The sequence below is a fragment of the Astatotilapia calliptera genome, chromosome 22 (genome assembly GCF_964374335.1).
Source record: "Astatotilapia calliptera chromosome 22, fAstCal68.1, whole genome shotgun sequence".
Lineage (NCBI taxonomy): Eukaryota > Metazoa > Chordata > Actinopteri > Cichliformes > Cichlidae > Astatotilapia > Astatotilapia calliptera.
Genome location: NC_137442.1, coordinates 17,543,354 through 17,568,214, shown reverse-complemented (window position 1 = coordinate 17,568,214; position 24,861 = coordinate 17,543,354). Strand labels below are relative to the sequence as shown.

The following is a 24,861-nucleotide window of genomic DNA, read 5'->3' as shown; positions in this document are numbered from 1 at the left end:
TCATGCTTATCCTGTTTTGGCATTTGCATAACCTTCATAATGCGCTTCTGTTGAAGTATCTACATGAGGCGGTCAGTGAGGTCACACCATGGTAGAAAAATCAGCATAGTGACCAATACGTTGATTTAAAGAAGATTTGCTTTTAGCCCTGAAGTATGAAAGTGATCCCAGAGCTGAAAAAGAAGCCAATGAACAAGTGTCGAAACATGTAGTTCCTTAAATGACCACTTGAATGATCACTTTTGTTAATAACTGTACAGGGGTGACTATTTTTTACTGCATAAAGCTTAAAGTTTGGCATTATCCAGAACGTGGATGCTTAGGGTAGCCTGTGTTTGCTGTTGTCTCAGTGAAACTAACTTCTTATTTTAGATCACAGTAAGTAACACGCAGACTTTGTTAGCCCAGCTAGCTAGTGGTTGCTGATAACTTGCCAGGTTTAGCCTCTCATTCACTTACAGACACTCATAAAAACAAACAAACAAACCAATACAAGTTTGAGTCGTCCAGATTTTCAAATTTGAAGCTTCAAAACAGTATTTCTAAACAAATGGGTGATGTCATGTTAGTTACATCATCTATATACAGTCTATGTAGTAAACTAGCTCTCTCTTTTGGTTTTGAAATACAACCTATTATCAGATTTATTGGTTTTTATGACTAATATTTCTTTAGTATCTTCATAACGATACAAAAAAATCATCACAAAGAAATATTCTCTGCAGCACTACAAACAAAACTTCAAAACCTTATTTGAATGGTTTGATAAGTTGACAAGATAATTACAGTTTACTAAAATTAACAGCAATTAAATTAAAAACTTTGCCAAGAGTTTGGGCTTGGTTTCGATTTTTGAAATGGTGTTAGAGGGCTGCTGCTCAATAAAAAAATAATGTTGATGATCGACACTAACTTGAGATGGTTAGATTTTTTTCCAAGCAACAATGCCAAACTTTCTTTGGAAACGGCTTCAAAACCATAAACATACTTCCTTGTTTTATCTGATAGTGAACTGAATATCTTTGGGTTTTGAACTTCTGGTCAGATTTAAAGAAGAGTGACATCTAATAAATCTCTGGGCTCTGTGAAACTGGCAGCTGTCCCACTTAGTTGACACCAACGCTGCAGTGTTGTGTTTTGGTAGTTGAGGGGAAAACCCAACAAAATGACAGAGCCTCTGAATTTCCTCCAAACCACACAGTCATAATTCCTTTAATGAGGCTTTTGGAGAGAAAGAGAAGGAAATGAGTGCGTGTGGGTGTGCTTGCCCCTGCATGTGTGAGACTCAGAAAGTGAAAGCTGGAGAGAGAGAGGGGGGAGAAAAAGGAGGGACGGTTGAGGCAGCAGATGCGGGGAATGAAAAGCTGGTTGTGGTAAAGTGGAGAGAAGGTGAGGGGGGGAGCATGTGTGAGAGTCTGGGAACAGACGCTGGTCCTGCATCCCCGCAGCCCATCTCAGCTTGGCACAAACACCCTACCCCTCGTCTCCAGCCCCCTTCAAACAGCTTAACCACGGCCCAAACAGCCTGGCAGCGAAGCAAAGCACTTCCACTTAACCATATCAAAGTCAGCCTGGTGCTGCACTGAAAGAGCATTTAGCCCTGGAAAAAAAAAGAAAGCCCTATTCCTCAGAAACGGCATGAGCAGCCAGGATGGACGTCTGCGTGGTTTTATAGGCAGCCGATTTTCATGTTGTTTTGTTGTTATTTATATGTGTGCTGGAGATGGCTTTGAACTGAAGACTTCTGATTGCCTGAAGAACCTTTTGATCAACTTGGAGGACACGCAGCTGAAGAGATAACGTCAGCTCAGTTGGAAAGCCTTTAAACAGGGCTAGATTTTTAAAATTCGAGGAAATTCATGCATCCCTCTGGGTTAGAGGGCCCAGGAAGCAGCAATCTGGCAGGTAGAAACCTGCTAACTACTGGCAATGTCTTCTGACAGAACAGTCAGGGCTCACTTCACAGACAGTTCCTCCTCAGCGCTGCTGCTGTTCCATTTATCTGCTCTGGTTCAGCTGGAAGATCCACCGTGGGTGGTTTCAGTGGACAATGGATGCCCTATGACCCTGCCTCATCCCCAACAAACCCGGAGATGCATTTGTAAAAATCACTGGCCTGATTCTGGCATTTCACTTGCACTGAGTCCCAACACGTGTGGATGCTGCGATAATACAATTTTAAACCTAGTTTGCATGCTTCCAATCAACACTGATCACAGCGGATCATCTGTCAGAAGAACAGAGTGACACATGACACAAAGAGCCGCGCACGCACATGTTCGAGGCTAAATATACTCTCCGTTTTACAGTGTCGGAGTTCAATTTCCTGAAGTTGTTTATTTTCAGAAAAGCGTGAAGCCCCCAAAACAAATTATTATTCTATAAGTTTAATTATGTGATCTAAGAGATTTATGTAAGGGGTTGAAAATGAAATTATTATAGGCTTCCGTACGTTTATCCTCCACTAAGCTCCATCCTCAGTGAAATCAATTCACGCGTTGCCTTGATCCACTAACCCAGTGCCCGGGGGAATCAGCCTTCCTCCACAGTGGGGAAAGAGGAGTTCCCCTGAATGAGCGCACCACACCAAACCACGAGCCTATTTTGTTCCCGGTTTAACCCTCTGTGAAGTAGCACCGAACAATGCTTCAACCCACCTCTGGAAAAACTTCACGACAGCGGCTCCTCAGCGGCGTCTCCGACCGTCTACCTGCGCCTCTCCATCCATGCGTAAGAAAAATATATATATAAAAAACACAAAAGTGATTTCTCGCTTTCTGCGCGGAGGGTTTTAGCACCGATTCAGTGACAGTTCAGAAAATCTCATTCCCAGAGAGACGGACCAGCTGCCCGGTTGAGTGATGGATGATCGTCGCTTTATTTTTCACCCCCCCCCACCTCGACGAACAGTCGTCGCGGCTCCGACCAGAGCAAACACTGAGCCCACTCACACATTCCAGTTTGTGTTTGCAGCGCTCCTCCTGAACAGCGACGGCCAATCAGAGGCGGAGGATGTCACGGGGAGGGCGGGGTCGATCTTTTCTGTACCCTAACCACGGCTGAAGAATGACCCCCAACTCCATCGTGTGGCGGTGGGGGTGCCCGTACGTGCATTCATTTACGCGTCTCTCCCTTTGTCTCCATCTCCGAAAATGAACGAGCTGTATTATCGTGAGTTTCAAAGACTGAATACTTCTGTTATTTAATATCTCACCTTGATAACCCTGCAAAAGGTGGCCAATATCAGCTGAGATCATATTATTGCACAATTTTGCAGACTTCTTTTGGTGCTTTTTATTGGCTATAATCTACAAGCTAACACTCATACAGACATCAGACAGGGTTACTGCACTGTACGCGCATTGGTTGATGTCTCAGCATGCTGTGAAGCTGCCCTGTTTTATCTGCTGTGTACAGTGTAGATAATAAAAACTTGGCACAGATAATAAGGGGAGACTGGGAGCCAATAGGAAACATTTTTCCCTCTCTGAGGAATTATTTGGAGTGTCTCTCTTTTATTTTGATCTATAAATAGTCCAAATGACCATTTTTATTATTTCTATATATAAATATGTGTAATAAACATGTGCCAAGCTAGTGATGTGCAATTAAAAGGAAAGACCTTCATAAACATGCTGTTTGTAAAGGTTTATCAGCTACAGGATATGATCTGCACTTCATAAACCATTCACTAATAGGGATGCGTTCATGCACACTCACATTAGAGAAAATATAGAACAATGTATTGAGTTAGATTATGAATTATCTCCATGTGCGCTCTGGACAGCAGTGGGATCATGTTTAGGAAGCTTTCATAGCTTTAAGGAATTAAAATAATTTCATGCCTCATTCTGCAACATTTCACCAGTGCCTCGCTGTTTCATTTCTCTTATTGTCAGGTTGTACGACTGATTATATAATTACCCGTGAATGTACATCTTAGCACCAACAGATTATTCCAAATCACCTCATCAGCCTGTTTGCCTCAATAGGGGTTTGCTGGGAGGTCTTTTCCTTGGAAAGCAAGCTGCAAACTAACCGAATTACATGCGAGGGAACCATGAAGAAGACAAACGCTTCCATCTTTAGAAGCTACAAACAGCATGAAGCGCAGGTGCTGCTATTTGAGGCCGAGGGAAAATACATTTCTGTGGCACGACTTATGAAGAGCGACTCGTCGTGAAGTGCTCCTGCCAACATAATTGCCCTCCATAAGTGGATACATTGTTCCGCTGAGTCCATACAAATCCAATTCAGCTCACCCTTCCAAGAAGCAAAGGGAGCAGAAAATGGCTTGTCCCTTTTAATCCATCAGCTTGGTTTTTAGTAGAGAGAGGGACTTTTAAAAAGACTCACCGATATGATTAATCTTAGAGGGTGGGTTCATGAGGTTTTCATGCAGGTTGGAAATTGGTCAGTTTCTTTAATTTTGTGTTAAATTAATTGTCTTTTCTTAAAAAAAGGCCAAAGGTGCTCTTTAGGGTGAGAAGCTGTGATCAGATATAAGTGGCACAAGGTCTAAAAGAATCAAGAAGAGGCTACAGAGATGCATAAGGTGGTTAAACATTGTTAGAAACACCTTTAAAACACATCTTTCCGTCTTCAGGACTGCTGATCGGCCAGCTGTACAGTGCATTGGAGGGAAAGCTGGGTTTGCTGTCCTTTAATCCTTTCCTGGATAAGTGTGCAATAAAGTGTAACACATGCCCAAATCAATCTTTATGAGCAGAATTTTAAACTGAACGGATCGCTGATTTCACCAGCGTCCTGCAGTAGTTACAGCAGGAAGGGGAACCCTTTCACTTGTGACCACAGACTGCTCAGCTGTGATTCACCGAGTGTATTAGTTCCTTGTTAAAACATCGATAAAAAGGCAGAGAAATCCACAGAACTCATAATCTGACAAAAGTAGGCTAGCTTAGTCATAAATCAAAGCCTGTTGAGCCATCGACCTTACGGACAGCTTTTGTGGAGCGTGATTTCGACATGACACGAATGTAACTTAGCTTTAGGTAAACAGAAGAAATGAGATGACTGTGAATCTGTAAAGTGAGCTGACAAAGTGACTCAAATCGTCAAAGTCATTCTTGATTTAATTTCTACTTGATGGGAAATGCATACGCCGGCCATTAGGCTGCATAACGATGATGACAGATACAGACAGAGAGGAGGGATGAATGAAAGACGGATAAAGGTTTAGAGGAACGACTTGGAGGAAATGTCCTTATTGTATTTCTTGCTAAAAGTCAGATGATGATTTAAAGTGTTTATGTCTGAAGGGAAGCCATAAAGCCACCATTTGGCTTAACGACATAATGCTAACTTTCTGAATTGTTTTTATCACCCTAAGGCATCTCTTCCTCATTAGCAGCTCCATATGTTCTGCTGTCAGCGAACTTTCCCCACCTGAGCCTGCCAGATAAATGCAGCCACTCACCTCAAACACGATCATTACTCAGCCTTCGTCTTTCACACTAACTGTGGCCGAGCGGTTCATCCCTATTTTTTAATCATCTTTTCAGCAAGTACATTTTTATTTGCTCGTACTTTGTGTTGTGCATTTTGCTGTTAAATCTCAGGTCCAGTAGAGCCAGAGAGTTGGTTTCCATGAGCTCCTCGATTAGCACTAACACACACACACTCTCTCTCTTCCTCTCAGCTGTTGGACAGCCCAGCCTGTAATTATGGCTGTCATCAACAGCCCCTGACCAGCAGCTATATTTACCTCCGTGTACATGCACACCACAAAGAGAACAACATATAGACCAGGCAGACCAGTTACATACAAACAAAACCACACATCTAGCAATATGTTTTTAAAAAAAGCCTGCATACCTAAACTAAGGCTAAAGATTTCCTCCACATGTGCGAATTGAGTTACACAATCAAGGAAAATCTGGATCTGAATCAGTTTTTGTCCAATATATTATCCTATATTGCTAATGAATCAACTTGCTCTAAAAAGTTTGTCCCTTCGAAGTTCTGCCAAGCAAAACACCTCAGGTAAAATGCTCGTGCGCACCTGTCCAGAACTTAATGAGTCATCTTGCTAACAAACAGGCAGACAAGCAAACAAATGAGCTGGAACAGTTACATAACGCCCTCAATCAAGGTTTAAAAAAAGAAGTGCTTTTTCCTTTCTCCTTCCTTCTCTGGTGTGCTCCAGCTCTGTCAGTCCCTCCCTGATTTAAACTGCACTTAAAACATACTTGTTCCACACTTGTTATGGTGGCTGCCAGCGTCTCCTGACTTCTTTGACTTTAAAACCTTGTTTCTGTGTGGGTATAGCTGCCAAGCGTACGTGGGTGCATACCCTGTTCACATAAACCTACACACCCTTTCATATACACAAACTATGAATGGAAGAACTTCCACTGACCTCCCAGCAGCACAGCTCCTTTCCTTCCATACCAACCTCCGCCGCTGCTGCTGTTCACCACCTTCAGTCTCCTGCTCGGCCTGTAGCGCAGCATTGAAACTCTTGTCTCTCTCTGTAGCTCAGATTCTACTTCATTCAAACTTTTTTATTTTACATTTTACTCTTTTCTTGATCCTTTTCCCATATTCCCTCATCTCTGCTTAACGGCATTTGACTGCTAAAGCCACGATGATTTCAAAAGACCACATGACTGAAGAGCCAGGAGGTCAAGGCTAAAGGATGTACAGGCACAGCTGATGATGATATGTGTGTGACTGAAAGGCTGAGTGCCGCCTATGCTCAGATTACTTGCCTCGTTTAGGTCGAATCATTGTTGAATTTTTCTCCTCTGAATCCAACACCCATTACGACATCAGCAGCTCTACTTTCATTAAAACCACGCTTTATTATTTGCTATTTATTTATGTGCTCTAAATATGCAGCTGCTTTTACTGCTGCCCAAACAATGCACAGATTTAATAGGTAACCACGAGTGTAACTCACAACATTACTGAAGCTTCTGCTCTTTGCAAGTTATATAAAAGGGAAACTCAAGCTTTGTGTTGTGAAATATGTTTCAGTCTTTGTTTCAAATCCATTTCTCAGTACATCAAACATGTTCTGTGGCTAGTTTTCAGTTCCGGTTGATTGGAACAATCAGCAACACTCATAAACCTCAGAATTGGTTCAGTTTACTGCACAAAAAAACCCCTCTGTGTATAGACTATCATTAGGGTATTGACACACTGGATGCTGGCATGCATGTGAATGAGAGAATTATCTCTGGTCTGAATCTCGGTGGAAATCCAAGTGGACAAAGGCACCAAAACGAGGTGCTGCAACCTGTTCCTGTGCAGTTCTTGTGCACAGCTCTGCGCTGCCACAGTAGTGCACGTCTTTCTGGATCTGTTCCACTGTACGACATGCTGGGGATATGCTCGGCCAAGGGTGGCTTGGCAACTGGTTGCATCCCATCAGAGGGACCCATACCTCATTTTCAATGTCTTCTACACACACATAAATATATCATAAAATCTATTTAAAACACAATCTTGTTCTTTATTTTTGACAAGTATTATCACTACTGTGAATAAAGTTTATTTAAAGCTGCTATAAGTTTGTACAAAGCTGCCTATTATTCAGTACGTCTCTCTGAGTCAGACGTACTGTACAGAGGTGAATCAATTACAGGCCGTGTACAGGCATGGCTCCTGTCTGCTTTGGTCTGTAATGACAGCTTGGCTGTTGCAGGTAGACTCCTGGCCCCCCTGGGGCTTGGAGGCATCCCATGCATGTGTGTGTCAACAATATCATCCAACTCACAGTCAGAGTAACCGACAAGGCGTGGATGTGTGTTATAGAGCATGTTTCTGACTCTGTATAGATTTAAAAAGCTCCACAAATGAAAAGGAATTCAGCAGCGAGGCTTCTTACTGGTTTTAGCAGACACTACCACATAACCATCTTTAGAAATGGTTAAGAAATGTGACTGACTGGTTTTAAAACACGTCTGTAAGTGGTGAATTCATTTCATTAAAATACATTTTGAACTGTTTTAGTTTGGAATTTGTTATTTATAGTGAAATGTTGCTGTGGAATGATACCACTTCGGTTAACATTGTCGCCTAACAGCAAGAAGTTTCTAGTTTCAAACCTCCTTGTCCTCTGGAGCCTTTTTGGATGATTGCAGGTGCTTCCTGCAGCTGCATGGATTTTCTGCAGGTGCTCCTGATCCCCCCACCTCCACAGTCCAGCCGATGTTCATGTTAGGTCAGCTAGTGAGTCTAAATGGGCCTTAGGTGTGGATGTGAGCTTGTACTACTTCTTCCTGATGGGTGGCATACCTGGAAAGAGAACTCTGCAAGATCCAGGTAACTTTCTCAGGATTTATGCTTGTGCTTAACCCTCACTGGTGCCTTGTCCATTTAAATTACATGCACTCTGACTCAGTGCCAAATAACAGGCGCTAATCTGCTCTGTGAAGAGCCATGGGTGGCCTGCTACGCTCCATGCTCTAAACAGAGTTACCTCACTGTGAGAGTAGTTCCAAACCACTAAGTGTAAATCTCGCACGCCCAGTGCTGACCACAGCACACACTGCCATGGTAACCGCATGAGAACTGTAAACCGAAAGGTGAAACTGCCGCCTTTCATATAAACCACGTGCAAATATCAGTGAGCAACAAAAGGGCTGAGATATGTCTGCAGAGAGAGAAAGATTTCTGCTCTTCCATCATCTGGCTTACTGAATGTTGCACCATCAAACGTCCCCTTTGTTTTTGTTGCTCTTTTAATTTTTCTCTCGCCTCTCATTCAGTGAGAGCTGCAGAAAATAATAGTAGTAATAATAGTTGTAGGCTTCTGGCTAAAGTAGGTCAGTGAAGCCAACTGTCAGAAGCAGGAAGAGGGGAGATGTAGAGCGGAGCAGTAATATGCCAGCTACACTAGGTCCCCTCAGGTCAGAGCTTTCCCCAACACAGAGCGGCCGCTGACGCATGAACTGCAGGACTGTCACGTTAGTCTGTTAGCGTGTTGCATCCCCGTGGACAGAGACGACATCTGTGGCCACACACTGGAGGTTTTGTGTGTGGGTGGACTGCCAGTGTGTGAATTTTCAAGGCAGTTTTCAAACAGGAATGGCTCAGTGCATGTGTGTGTCTGACGGCGGGGCGAGTTAGTTCACATCAGTCTCGAGCTCAGCCCGCTCCCCCTGTCGTACTCGCTCTGATAACAGATATGCATTTCCATTGATAGCATCCCTGACAAACCAGTTTGTGATTGGCAGTCATGGGAGGGTCGAGTGTCTCTTTATGTCCCATAAAAGTTCAGCTCAAGCTGACAGACAGCAACAAACATCGGCCAAATTACTGCCTGGTCTGACCACCGTGCTGCCCGACTGAACTCTCTGTTTTTGCTGCGGGGAAAGCTCTTCATCTAAGTCTGATATAATCATGGTGTGAATTTCAATTGCAGCTTACACACTTTAACAGTGAAGTGAGTCACAGGTATGAGGGTTTTCATTATTAAGACAGTATTGTCTGCTAGACCCCAGTGCCACAGATTCTGATGCTATAAAGAAGAGTAAAAGGGAAGCAAAAACAAATATAATTTTAGTGCCAGACGATATAAGCAACAATCATACCAAATACTGAGATTCCTTGTGTAATTTCTCCAGAAATACTGCCTTAAACAAGCTCTGGCAAGACAAGCTTTAGCCCAGATATCAGATTTTGCACTACGCGATTATGGTGCCGTGATAAAATGATAATATTGTGTGTAAACATTTTGAAAAAAGTGCTTTAAGTCAAAATCATTCTCAACTTCCACGGTAGTGGTGACTTTAACTAGCATAACAAAATAGTAAATGCCAAAGCCATAACGTAAGAGCGCCAACAACAACAACCATAGAGGAAATCAGAACATCCGAAAAGACTGGACCTAAAAAATATGTATTATTGTCTTACATGAGGCAAATGATAAAAATCTATCTAAACAGGCCTGAACAAATGTTACTTACATATCAAGTGTTCAGTTTGTACAGCTAAACCAGAGCACTAAGGTGCAGTGATTCACTCAGACCTGCCACAAGCAGGGCAAAGGAGGGCATTTAAAGAGAGCAGCTAATGTTAGCTCCAAAACCGCCTTTCATGATGGAACATGAGTGTTTCCTGACCAGTTGGTTTGTGGTTGCTAAGGGTTGATGCTAATCGCTAGAAAAATGATTGGTAAAACTCCAGGAATGACATGAGTCTCATAGGAGCACGCACTTGGTGACAGTGGGAAGGAAAAACTCCCTTTGAAAAGGATGCTCAGGGAGATGCAGCCATCTGTTTTGCATTTAAATTTCTGCCCCAGTCTGATACTCAGTTTGAATTTTAGCAGCTCCTCTTGAACATGCCTATATGCCTAAATGCACTCAGCTGCCACCATGTGATCGGCTGATAAGACATTTGCATTAACAAGCAGTTGAGCAAGTTCTGACAAACAAAGCTAGTCATTAACTGAGTCAGGTTTGACTGCACAGCTGTTTTTCAGATCTAAAATGGGCTTAAAGGATTTCCAATGCAACAAAGAGCTCAGACTCTAAGTGCAGCGCACTATATGTTGCAGAAGTTTTCGGTCTTGTTCTCTGCAGTCTCGTTCTCTCTCATCGCACAAGCACTTCAGTCTCACCTGGAACCACCAGTATTTTATCGGCATCTTATTCTTTCTACAAAGTGGGGTAGATCATAAAAACACTTGATGCACTAGTGCTGGTTTAAATGACGTAAAATTTGCTAACTATCTAAAACTGAAGTCAGCTTTAGGCACTGCGCTATCATGGCTCGATATCCTCTTTGCTCCCCACTCATTGGTCGTGATCCACTGTCATCGGGCACAATGTCAGCAGGGAAGGATTTGGTTTCCTCTGCTGCACAAGGCAAGTACAGACAAGAGGCTAAGAGGGGAAAAATGGATTTATGAAATCCGACCAGGCTTCTAGTCTTACAGCCTTCTCCTGGAGCTCTGTATGTTATGCTAATGGCTCGTGTTAAGTGTGCGCGCTCGTGTTGTGGGGGTGCATCACTCATCTCACCCTCAGGGCAAAGAGATAAAAGCTTGTACCGTGGAAGCGAGATAGATTTCATGTCATCAGAATGATAACATAATAAGAGCTCATCAGTACTCATATGTGAAGCTGTGATTTGATTATGACTTTGTGAAATGAAATTAAGCATGTGGCTGTGTGGTAATATATAAACCTCTGACTCTCATATTGTTGCTTAACCGCATTACAATGAGGTGCATTCAGCTAATGCTGCATAAAACACACAACCCTCAACTTTTACAGTGGATAAAAGTGTTTTCACCTCAGTCCAGCTGTCTTTTCCCTGTGTCCTTATTACCAAAGAAATGCAGTTCCTCCACTGCTGCCTCCTGTTGCAGGAGAAATTCCTGTACAATGGAAATGAGTCCCCAATTCTGGGGCTTGAGACATTGTTCCTTTAAGAGAAGCCTGCGTGTCGAGTCATGCTCCTATTTATTTGTTCATCCTTAAAATCTCAGGTGTTGATTAGCTGCAAACCTTAAAGAAAAGCCCCCCTGGCAAAGGCTTAAAAGAGTGGAGGCTTAAACACTACATCAAAGGCGTAAACGGTTTCAGGGGTAGTGCCACTTCACGCTATCGCTCAAAGCTCCACCTGCCTTTCACCTCGGTGAAATTCTGCAGAATCCACTGTGCTTCGGGCAGCTTTCAAAAACTGCACTGCATTAAAACAAACAAACAAACAATAGCTGGTGAGGTCAGCAATTAGTGGTTTTGTCATGTAATTAGCAGTCTGCAGTCAGGGTAGGGATGAATCCTGTTGTGCAAGAAGCAGGAACAATGCAAAAACATTCCTGCACGAGAGCAAGAACTTTTTCACAGATTTAGATATTTTGAAGGACTTACTTCCTTTGTGGTTCTCTAAACTTTAACTCAAGGTGCTCTGAGGCCTCCCTGATACCGACAACCCTCCTCACTTGTGACTGAAAGCCTCTCTTCATGCTTTCTGAGCTGACCCAGTTAGTCAAACACTGGTTTATTTAAATACCAAACACCAACACATTACTCCATCCATGGCGCCATCGATCCAGCGCTCAACTGTATTTTTACTGTCCTGCTATGCCTGCTCCCGTTTGAGACGTGCCGCTCTGTTCTACTTTGTTTTTGCACACAGCCACAGAAGTAGACCAATAATCACTCTCTGGACTTCACATGACAGGAAAAGAAGGAGTTAAAGAGTTTATTCTGGTCTCAAAGAAGCTACTGTTCACTTTTACTGATGCAATCTAATTTTCTGTTTTTCAGAGAGGCTTCAAAAAGGTAGATTGCGCATGTGTGTGTGAATGTATGTATAGAAAAAGGTGATAAGGGTATAAAGTGGACCCACTGTTTCTTAGCCTCTGTGTAAAACCACTTAAGATGTTTCACTGTAGTTTCTTTGAGCTTTAAGCAGAAACGCTCAGGTCCGGTGGGAGTTCATGCAGAGGTGATTATGCATGGACTCATGAGCGTGACTCTGTTTGAATCATTATACATAAATACGCATGTGCGATAGCTGTTCATGCAGTAGCTGCTTTCTTTAAATGGGCGATTGAGAAATTTCTCTCTACTAATACTGCGACACATTAAACAGAAGTGAAAAAAACGCCTCTAAAACTCCTAATGTTGATTTTTGTGATTGCACATTTCAGCCACTGTATCACAAATAAACACAGGGGGGTAACACATAAAATAGGTGGCAATGATAATATATGTGAAGTTAGTCCAAAGGTTTAATCTCACTGTAAACATCTGCCAAGAGACCTCCACATGACACTTTCTCACGTGTTCCGACTCAGAAACACAGAATTTAGTTTTGCATACTTTATGTAGCATCTTTCACAGACAGCTATCACAAAGTGATTTACAGAAGACAAACATTCATGAATACAGTGGGTATAATCTGGTCAACATGTGCTGATCTGCACACTGTGAGCACACTTATCACGTCCCTACAAAGCAGCTGCTTTTTGGCAGAGTACTTTGAAACACATTGTTCCTGTGAGCAAAGCTAACCGAGGCTTTTTGTTAATTCATACGACGTGAACTGGAGTCACAGAGTGTGTGTGAGTGGGGAGGAGAGGCAGGAAAAGGAGGAGAGAGAGTGTGTGCGTGTGTGTCGCTGTGTATCTGCTATGTTCAGGCACTCTGACATTTCTGCTGCCAGGCTAAAAGTAGCACTCCTTTAGTCATAATTCAGCTCAGCACAGAGGCAGAAACGTCTGTGAAGCGCAGAGCTAACAAAACTTCACATACACTCCCTTTTTTATAACGGCAATTCTGAGTTCAGTGCCACATTGGGGTATTGTTATAGCTGTTGTAGCGAGGGCTGTGATGTCTGTTACTTCCTTCATCTGGCTTTTATCTGTGCGTTTAAGACACCACACCATGCTTTTCATTAGACTCTACAAAGCGATGACAGTGATGAGTTTCATGCTTGTAATTCTCAGCTATTTCTAAATGAATGGACACTTATTTTTAGACAGAAGCAGAATGAAAGCAGGCTTCATATCTGGAGCCAAGAAAGAAGAATTTTGCCAGTGTTTTGTCAGATTTCTTCTTCGAATCTTATTTCCTGCGTTGTGGTTAGGATTAAGGTTTAACGTTACAGGAGGAAAAAGGTCTTTCTCATGCTTTGAGAAGTGTAACTCCTACTTTCCCCCTGAATTCGCCGTTTGACCCCTTGTGGTGTCGAGGGCCGTTACAAGCCTGCAGAACAATGTCACACACTTTACGCTGAGCGCATTCAACACAACGCTGATGTGTGCATAGGAAAGATGTGAAAGATATGCAAATGGTTCACTAACTGTGATTTGACTGAGAAGGGAAATAGGACAATTGTAATAAATTTGCATTTGGCACCAATAAAAATGAAACACACACACACACACACACACACACACACACACACACACACACACACACACACACACACACACACAAAACAACAGAATAAGCCCATCGCTAATCCAAAGAGCTAATTAGAACAGAAAATATTAGTGATCCGTATTGTGCAACCTTCCTCTGAGTCTATGAATAAACACACTCATGCCTGCTGGCCAAGCGGCACATGAATCCGTGTGCTGTGATTGGCTGCTTTGTTGCACAGAGTCATGTGTACCTCCTGGCAGCGCTGTTCAAAGGGAACGTCACATTACCATCGGTGAGTATCAGTCAGAAGTGGGTCAGTGGAGGCATACGTCGCACACCAAATGACGAAATAACTCGGAATATCCTCCTCCGCCCCGTCCACTCGCCATCTGACAAGCTGCAGAAGAGCCTTTTTAAGCCTGCACGGACCCTAAAGATAAATGTATTAATGTATCAAAGGGCTGGTGTTAGTGTGTGTAATCCAATCAGTTAGTGTGTAATTTAACTGCTAAGAAAAGCCAGTGTAAACACAAAACATGGGAGAGCACTTGTAAAGCTCTGATGTGAGGCGTTTGCCTCTGTGAATGAGAGTAATCGACCATTTTGCCACTGATGCAGGGATGTGCTTATCAAAACGAGGAAGGGAAACAGTTTCATTGGAATTAAAGGGACAGTTTTTGGGAAGTATGTGTTTTGTTTTCTTGCCAGGATCTAGATTTGAAGAAACACCATCGTCTGATGAGCTTATCTTAGCGTAAAGACTGTCAAAAGTACACTGTTTTTTCCCGCTGTCGGTGCAGATAATGTTGCAGAGCCACTTCTGCCTTGGCCAGCCTGCATTGCAACAGGTTTGAGAACCTGATGTTACGTAGCAGAAGTTGCATTCATGGCCAACAAAATCTGCAGGTTCTGCATCATTTAAATTTTTGCAGTAGCCGCTTCCCATAACCGCTGACATCACTGGTTCCTGCTCTGGACCCAGCCTTTTTGTGATGGAAATGATAAATGGACTTGTTCTTATAGTGCTTTTCAAACTCTATTTGAGCACTCGAAACACTTTCTTCCTGCACGCCTCAATCCGTCACATTCACACAAGCCATTTTTTTCCCGCCTAAGTGCTTTCAACCTAAAACTCACACAGTCAAGCTTTGATGGATGAATCGGAGCAGAGTGTAGAATCTTGCCCGTGGTTACGTCTGTGTTCAGACTACAGGATGTGAAGGTTGGTGTTTCCTCCCATTTAGTGGACCACCCACTCCATCTCCTGAGCTACAGGGCCTGAAAACTAGTTCAGGATTCTGCACCAGAACCATCACAGCATTCGTGGGAATGAAGCATATGTTTTTAAAAAACTAACATTTTTCTTCATGCGAAAAACAGAAAAATAGCTTTTTGCAAAATACCGAGCTGTTCCTTTAAATAGACGGGGGCACATTAAAGACAAAAAGTGTCATGAGATGCACATGAAACTATAAAGCATCAATATCTGGTATTGTGTCGTCTCAGTCCTGATACTGGAGATTACTTTTCCAACAGTTACTACCCGAGCTGACACGTTTCTCACCTTCTCATGAATGATCATCAGTAAAGTTCTGCTGTTGCTCATCACTCTTCCAGCATCCAGCTCACCTCAGGTTATGATTACACTTTGTTTTAAAATAGCAAACACCCCCACCCAAAAACAAACAAGAGATTTTCTTGTGGAGAATAATGCTTGTTAAAAACATCTGCTTGTTATACAAGAACGCCCCCACACGCTGCAGAGGGCACTGCTCCTCTCGGCTTTCTAAAAAGGGTAAAAGTTTGAAATCGATTAAAAAAAAAACTGCACAGAGCGCCTGTGATGAAGGGAAACTCGAGACACAGCTGAAGCATTCATTACACTGACCGTGATTTTTTCATTTCACTGAGACAAATCTATTTATCTTGAGGTTACTCATTTTCCATCTCTGTGTTTAGGAAAGGCTACTCAACCGTGCCGTTGACAACGCCACCTACACAGCTAGGGAGAGCCCTCTGGGGCGCCCTTCAACCATCATTTTTACCCTTTCTTTAACCCTGATCATAACCACAACTCACAAACCAACCAGTCTGACCTTGCCGCAGCGCTGGGGCAGCTGTCTCGGCCCTGCAGCCCACCTGTCAAACCCACGCCCGCTTTAAAACACTTCACATTTGACTCTTGGCAATCCTACCGTCCTCGTAGAAGACGTCCTCCGCTTCTTCGCGCATCCTCTCATCCAGGTCGTCCTCTGCAATGTCGGTCACGGCCATCACTATTCCTCCTCTTCTTTCTCTTCTTCTCACCCTCTTGTCTTCCTTCAGCCTCAGAGAGAGAGAGCGACTGGGCTGTAAAAATTGAATCGACGCCGGCCCGGCCTCTTCGCTACAGGCGACAGTCCGATCGCCGGCAGGCTCCTCGCACAAGCAGGAGGGGACAGGGACTGAGCTGAGCTTCAGCTCTCCGCACGAGAACGAGTGCGTAAGTGCCAGGTGAAGTGTGTGTGTGTGGGTGAGAGAGAGGACTCCCAGCGACCTTCACCAAGTTTCAGCAACAGTGCTGATTTCATAACATCCTGTGCAAGGCTGAAGTGAGAGCGTGCCGGTTGGAGAGCACTTGTATGAGTAACTGTGCGCATGTGTGCGAGCGTACAGCACGGGGAGGATCAGTAGTGTGTACATGTGTTTCTTCATGTGTGTGCGTGTGTGTCCATATGCACATTATGGCTCTCCACAATGAGTCAGCTCAAGCGCCTGGTGATTTAACCAGAATAATTAGATTCTTTATTTTAAGCCAGCAAGGACATGCAAAGAGGGTGTGAAAACACACCCTGTGTGTGTGTGTGTGCGTGTGCGTGTGTGTGTTTGACATGGTGTGTGAGACATGAAGCTGGCTCTGCTTGTCATTCCTTCACAGCTCACTAGGAATCATGGGACCACACTGATCTCTCCCTCTATTTTTTTCTTTTTCTTTTTTGTGACCCGCTGTGAGGAGGCCTTGGCAGAGCCGGTAAAGTCTGTTGTCATCTGCTGTTGCTGAAAGCCTCCACAGAGCTGCTCATGCAGCAAATAAGCACACTCACCTGCTCTGAAAGAGACAGATTTAGATTCAGACAGAGTGGGAGAACCTCTCGCAGAATAGTAGTTTTTACATTTCAGTCTTTTGCTCAAGACTACACTGAGTCACACACTTGAAATCTGTGTTTAGGAAGCGCAAACAGAGATTTCTGGCCTTTACAAATATGCTTTAAAACAGCGTAAAGCCTCCGGATTCTTTCATTCTCAGTGTTAAAGTATTCAGTCAACTTTTAGTACAGTACACAATTGTTTAGTACAAGATTTCTCTTTAGAAGCAATGCTTGACTTGAGTGATGCATCTAAAAAGTGACTAATTTATCTTTGGACTGGATATTAATCCTGGTCTCTGTCATCTGTTCCATATAATCATGCATTTATAGACAGGGCGTTCGCACGTGTGAATAAAGAGATGTCGCCTCCAGCTCTTTGTCCTTTATAAATGAATATTTTTTTCATTTCACCTGAATACACGACAATCTGATAAATCTTGCTGACTGCCAAGGTTTTAAGGTCTTTCTATAAATCGCAGAGAACAGAAACAAATGTAATGGTCATTGTAAATGTCTCCGGTGGAACAAGAATTAGAGTCTACAGTGATACTAGCACCTCTCCAAGTCTGTGGTACTTATTGACCATACAGCTGTGCGTTCACCTCCACTCATCACAGGTATGAATGTAGTGGTAATTTTGGGCTTTTAATGTTTTCCTTGAGCTGTTGTTTTTCCAGGATAAGATGAATAAACAGCATACGTCTTCAATGGACTTTAAAAAAATAATTGGGTGGAAAAGTTTCAAGTTTCAAAGTTTAATTGGTTAGAAACATGTTTCCCTGCAGGACAAAAAAAAATCTAAATATGAACTAAAGAAACAAAATAAATTATAATACAAAAAACAATTAAAAACAAATAGTAAAAACAGCAGATGAGAAATACAGTAGAAATATAAGATAAATGCTTATGGTGACCATCAACAAACTTCCGGTATAAGCAGAAGAAATCACTAAAAGCCCCAAACCCCAAAATGAGCATCTGACCTCAACTGGACATCCTCAGTCTTTATCTGCAGGTATCAGCATGTAATACCTTTAAATCCAGTAATTAAGAATGCAAGAAACAAATCATTTAAAGAGATTAACAAAGTAAAGCCCAAAAACTGTTTAAAACTGTAAGAAATCTTGTCAGGTAGTCTAATGTTTAGCAGCTTGACCTAAATAGAAATAAAGGGGGTTAAACAGCACAGACTGGCACTGAACTCATGTGTTGTGCTGTTTTAGAGAAAAACAAAAGCATGTAGAACGGCTTGGATATATTTTTGGAGTCCTGTCATGTTGTGTTGCATAATGACAAACTCTCTAGCGCACTTTATAAGTCTGAAGTAGTTTTCCAGCTTTTTAAAAAGCTTTGGTCCATCCCCAGGAGGCCCTTTAACAGCCTCTTTCAAGCATTTCATGTCCACTCCTAAATTACTGTTAACATGCAGGGCTTTGTGTCTTTTTGACCTTTAATTTATTCTTAGATGGAAACGGTTTGTTTTTTTAATAGCAGGCAGACAGAACTTTCTTCCTCTTTCTCACTCTGTGCCTACATCTGCCAGAAAGCAGTTTCTCTGACTCACCCCATTTAGACAAACCAATTTCAAACCAAAATAGAAAGTAGGCCTAAAGTCAGTTCATTATCACTTTTCCTTCAGACTTCCTCTCCCCAGCCGCTGGCTCCCTTCAAGGCCAAAGCTTGAGGGAATAAACTCATTTTCACTGGGGCAAGTCCAGACAATCCGGACACATCGCAAAAGGACGCGCAAAGAATGTGAGACCAAAGAGTTGTTTTAAGAACGTCTTTGGGTTGAGAGAAAGGCTCGCTTTATGAGAGTATTTCCTGTTTGTGTGAGGTCGATAAGAGGAACAGAGTGTGTCGTGTTTGTTAGAAATGTGTTCAAATCTTATCTGCCAATCTGAAGCAACACAGAATCTGTGAAGATGGCTAAAACTGGCCGCTGCAACTCAAAACCCAAAGATGAAGTCATTCAAAAAAGAGAAACAAAGAAATCTGGCCCCAAATTCTGATTTTAACCAATTCAATTACATTAAATTTTGCATGTAATTGTATTAAGTAAATACAATGTAAATTAAATGTCAAATGAATTTTACTTAGTATACATTCAGTTCATACCAAACATGTTTTCCTTTACAATTAATTATTTGAATAAATAAGCCTTTGATTTGATATATTTTAGTTGTATTTTACTCAGAATTATTGCTTTATATTTATTGAGGGTCCACGTTTCCATGCAGAGCAGTCAGCTGCTTCCATAGGAATTAAGACGTAAGGAAGCATCCAGGTTGAGCACCAGTAAATATCAGCACCTCTTTAAAAGTGGATGTTTTCATAGTTTGTAGGTCTGCAACATTCAGGTGCCACAGTCTTCCCTGCAAATTCACCCAAGGTCAGAGTGTGCAATGCTCAGAGAAACGGTAAACAAATAAAATGAAGAGTAAGAATTTTAAGTAACTGTATGTTGATGAAAACTGTGCATGAGAGCAATCTGAAAGGCTTCTTCTGAATGCTGTCTTGTAATCACGCAGCCCTGCAAAGATCTTTCTCTTTGATTAACGCGACAAGAACCACACTGCAAGTTAAACTCGAGTGTCGGACTAAGTGACGGATCATAATTAATGCTCGCCAACCAGACTGCTGCTTCACGGCTAACAGCAGTGACATTTTGACTCGCTGCTCTGTGTCGCAGGGAGCTAGAGTCACTGGTCAGGCAGGCAAGTAAACAGAAAACACAGTGACACATGCAAAGCAAAGCCCACTGTCTTATGCAGACTCATCCCACTCCCATCTGTGCACTCCTATAACGAGCTGGTTCTGCTGTTGACTGTGTCATCATTATGTGCAAAACATTGTTGTTGTTGTTTTTCCCTTAAACCGAGGCTCACTTTATTCAATGCAAAAATGGTACATGCAGATGTCGGAAAATATAGGAGCTTCTCTTCTCTCTCTTTCTGTAACCGTGAACTGTTGCCGGCCTGCAGCGCCAGAAAATGGGGTCAGCGTTTGCCCTGCTGCATTTCAATGGCCGGCTATTTGTTCTGACCACCAGAGAAAAAGCCCCTGCTTCAGGAAATGCAAATACACAACACCACGCATACGCACAAATTACTCTTACACACATATGATACAACTGAACACACACACACAATACCACCAAAACAAAACACAAACAGACAAGTGAACACAAAAACACGCATACACAGTTGTAACTGTCGCACAATCAGACCGGCTCTGTACAATGGTGCCGTTTGAATGGGGTCAAACAATGGAGCTCTTTGGCATCTGAATCGAGCCAGATGATGAGTATCCCAGGAGGCTGAATAGGCGGCTTCAGCCTCCTACACAGCCGCTCTGCTGGCCCTGAAAATATGCATCAGTATGTTGCCTGTTACCACGGCTTAAAATATCAGTTATTAGCATGAAAGCAGCAGCTCTTTAGCATCCATGCTAATTCTGTGGCGCTTGACAACTGAGCTCTTGCATTAAAGACAAACTGCACCAATAACGTTTATGGACTGGTGGGGAGACTCCAACAGAGCACATCACTGAGTGTGTGTTTCTATATTGTTATTGTCCCTGAGCTAGCATTAAAAGCTGTGACTGGTCTCTGTGGCCACAAGTTTAAAAGGCCACTGAGAGGCTTGCACTGACAGATTTAATGGATGCACCCCATTTTTTTGTCTTTTTATACCAGTTTCAGTCATTTAAACGCTTCTCTGGCAAAGATGATAACATTAATGTTTTAAATTAAAAACAAGAAAAAAAGAAAGTGTCCACTTATACATTCACTGCACTAATTCCTACCCCTTACACATATATACTCACAAAAATAGTCAGTGTTGTTATTGAAATTTTTTCCTTTATATTGCAGACCTTTAGTTAGCATTTAGGTCAGTTTTACTTTCCTTCTGGAGATTCTGGTATTTTGTTCAGCCTGGTTAGGACCATTGATGCATACACCACCAGAGATGGGTAATCCGATTACTTTTTTCAAGTAACGAGTAAAGTAAGGGATTACTATTGCAAAAATGGTAATAAGATTACTGTTACTTTCCCGTAGGAACGCTGCGATACCGCGTTACTAAAACCATGATTTTTTTGCGAGAATGTCTCATGACAGTGAGTAAACGAGTGCAATGTTTGTGACAACAGCTGTGTGCAGATCAACAATGGCTAATATAGAGTGCGGGAGAGAGTATGAGCGTGCAGCGTTTAAAGCGTGGAAGTACCGACCTTACTTTGAGTTTGATTCCATAAAAAGTGACAAAAACATTAGCGTCCGTTGTGCGTGGGAAGAAAACTTCTTTTTACAGCGAAAAAAACCCCTAAACTTCCAAGCAAGCACCGAGTGCGCTACCATGTAATGGGAAACTCACAGAGAAACTCGCGGATTCTTCCACTGACCGCCGCAGCACACCTGCACCAAGGTAAACCTCCGCCTACCCTAAAAATAGAGCAAAAGGACCGCTAGTCTTTGACTTTATTTATTTTCTGCTGTGTTTTACTTGCATCTATTTGAAAGAGTGTAAACATACACACAAAAAAATTTTTTTATGTGCTGGAATGTGCAGAAAATAGGTTTAAATATTAAACAAATTTCTTCCAGTCAGCGAATGTTGCATATAATTAAATTTTTGCTTGATGGATAAAGTTAAAAGATTAAAACTAATAAAACAAGTTTTAAAAAGAGACTTTTCCATTTGATTACATTTTGTATGATGGATTATGCAGAAAAAGTAGAATTGGGCTGAAAGATCTATCAATTTATCACCTATTCAGGTTGTAAATTGTGTTTAGAAAAAGTAACTAAGTAACTAAGTAATTAATTACTTTTGAAAATAAGTAATCAGTAAAGTAATGGGCAGCTGTGGCTACAATGTAGCTTGCCATTGCCAGTGTGTGAATGTGCGTGTGAATGGGTGAATGACTGAATGTAGTGTAAAGCGCTTTGGGGTCCTTAGGGACTGAGTAAAGCGCTATACAAATGCAGGCCATTTTACTTTTTTGGGGAAGTAATCAGTAATTAGTTACTGATTACTTTTTTCAAGTAACTTGACCAACACTGCACACCACATACGCAAACAACTTTTTCTGTAGCGAGAAGCTTAACGTGTTTGTTTTGCTGTTCAAGAAAGCTGTTACTGGTCTGTTACTGTTACTCACATTCCACACGGCTGCATACAAGTCGAATGAATCCAGTAATAGTTAAATACAAGAATGACTGTGTCTCTGAAGCAGTTTTGGCTAGCTTCTAGCTGTTGCTCTGAGGGAAACTGACGAGCCTGTTGCTGGTTATGTAATGAAGGAAATGCAATGAGTTAAAGCCTGGACATGTAACCAACATGCCAGCTAAATAAAAAGTTACTTCTGTGAGTTACTTTTCTCACTAGAGAAAAGGCCTTTGCACACCAGATGTGTTAAATCTGAGTGAAAATTTAATGAGTCAAAAATAGTTTTCACTCTCACGTACGACCATAAACAGATCTGACCAATCAGATCACTGTATTTGGCAATGTGACAGCTTGTTGCTCAAAATGTGCACAGGTATTGAATATACAGTGACATACAAATAGTAAAATGATACTATTTTACCTCAGACACACAGTTAGATGCTGACTCAGGTCAATCGCCTCCCTGAAATGATTTATTTTCCTCCTCCTCAGATGTGGTCCCAACTCTGCCAACGAGAGCTCAAACTGCCTCACTGACGTCCTGAAATATGTACGATAGCAGTCGTGATCCAGCTTCAACTCCTGGATCAAACCATGAAATTCTCCCTGCTGCTTTCTGCTAGTGAGAATTAGATGAACCCAGAATCTCAGTTTCTTCTTTTTCCTGTTTCAGGGACATCAGGACCAGCTCATCGTTACTTGACGTCGACTCAATCTATTCCGTTGGGCATTTTTGAGGACAGATATTTTGCAAAATAGCAATGCTTGTTACACAACAAGTTCCCTTCTGACGATTTTTTCCCAACACACTTGATGTGGCCGTGAGTTGTGCTGTAATTGCTGTAATTTAGCAAATTATTGCTATTATTAGTGTAAAAATTACTTTCTAAAAGAAATGTTAAGCAGCTCTAATTGGGATAAATAAATTATAGAAAGCTCTTCTTTTAGACTATATTTTAAAGGGAACAAACATGCTGCTAATAAAACATCTTGCAGGCTTTTCTCGTGAAAGATTTCCAAACTGTGATCTGGTGTCAGTGCATAACAACTGCTGATATAACACTAACTGAGAAGCTCTTCAATAATGCAATAACGACTTAAAGCAATAAACAAACAAGCAGTAATACTAAGAATGTGAATAAAGAGGAAGATACGCCCAACCCACAATAAGCTGACACTACACAAACTGCCATACACAAAGTGCATTTTGCAGTAAAGTTTGTGCTGCTCCAGGACTGATCATTTTAACGAGGAGACTTATGGGAAAACTTTCCTCCAAAAAGTTCTTGATGTCAGCCTGACTTCCTCTGCTGCACCCTGACAGATGGGTATTCATCTGAGGTGGTGGGAATGAGGTGAAGGCAAAAAATATCACATCATTTTTGGAGGACGGTGGAAAAGTGTCCTCAGGCCAACTCACGTTTGATCATTCCCACAGACTAATGTGAGCATGAGCCAGACAGGATGAGGAGCGGAGGAGAAAAAGAAGACACGGGGGGGGGGGGGAAGGAGACCTCTCTCATTCCTTCTCCTTTTCTCTTTAGCCAGGCCTCGGCCTTTTCTCTCTCTCTATAAGAAAGATGAAAAAATGGGATGACTGTGAATGGGTGGCTGGTTACCCGGGTAACAATAACGAGGGCACTGCGTGGCAAATCCAATTTGCCATGGCACTTTCTGACTCATTGGAGGTGCACGTGTGTGAGTTAGTGTGTGTCCTGCACATTATGGCTTCATGTGGCTAAGGGAAGACGGCCATGATGTACCAAACCGCCGCCAAGCCTGCACATATTCATGCATGCAGACGTACACAGGCCAAAACATCTGCTCCAGCTTCCTGAAACATCTTTAAAACCCACAAGAATGCAAACTATAGAGAAAATCTATATGTTATAGCATAGGGTAGTGGCATAGTGTTGTAATCATCTGAGAGATCCAAGAAGGAGAACTCGTATTTTGGATCTAAGAGTGGATATAATGACTCGTGCATAAAACACAATGTAAACAGTGCAGACTGCTGAGTTACATCCTTCATGAATCAGCCTGCAAACAGGAGAACATGTGAGTGAATGAACTTCTAAAACAACAAATGAGTTTTGAAATCCTGCAAGTATCATCCGCTCTCACATTATTCAAGAGAAACCACATAAAGCGACTTCCACTGGGACAAACCTGCAGCCTGTGATTGCGTCAGTGCGCTGCGTGGTTTAGTGTGCAGGAAAGCTCGGTGAGATGGCAGAAAACATCCGAGGCTGGTAATGAAAACACACAGAAGTAACTTTGCAAGAGAACAACTAGTAGATACCTACTGTAAGCATATCGATATCTTTTCATCGTAATGTAGTTGTATGTCTTGACTCTGCGATGCATTGTGCCAGAGGATAATCCAAAGCGATGCCTTCTTAACAGTGTGAAGCCTGCTACTCCTTTTGTGCTGTCACCACTTTCTATTTTTGTGCTCTCTCTCCCTGTCTCTCCCTGCCGCTATTGTATTTTGTCATTCTTTCCGCTTCACAATTGGATCCTCTTCTCTTTCTCATTCACTCTTTGCCTTTCTGTGCCTGTCAGAGTGCAAAGAGGGCATCAGACAATGGCCGCAATACAGCCGCTGCACGCCGGCTGTGCCGGCTGGCACCGCAGAGATGGCGGTACTCATGCTGTGGCCTGCTGCTCCCGGGTACACCTGGAGGGAAGAGATAACAGGCGGCT

General features: G+C 42.4%; 1 protein-coding gene across 6 annotated transcripts in view; it reads right to left on the bottom strand.

The window, feature by feature from the left end:
- Positions 1-24,537, bottom strand: part of ripor2 (RHO family interacting cell polarization regulator 2) — a 65,701-nt gene extending 41,164 nt beyond the window's left edge. The window contains exon 1 of one of the 6 annotated variants that reach the window (XM_026155601.2): positions 24,462-24,537. In XM_026155601.2, coding sequence (XP_026011386.2) covers positions 24,462-24,522 — 61 coding nt within the window. In that variant the 5' untranslated portion in view covers positions 24,523-24,537. Of the gene's footprint in view, positions 1-2,657; positions 2,946-6,379; positions 6,557-16,048; positions 16,312-24,461 lie in introns of those variants that run through there. The other 5 variants (XM_026155600.2, XM_026155605.2, XM_026155599.2 and 2 more) reach the window with 5 other exon arrangements.
- Positions 24,538-24,861: the final 324 nt, after the last annotated feature.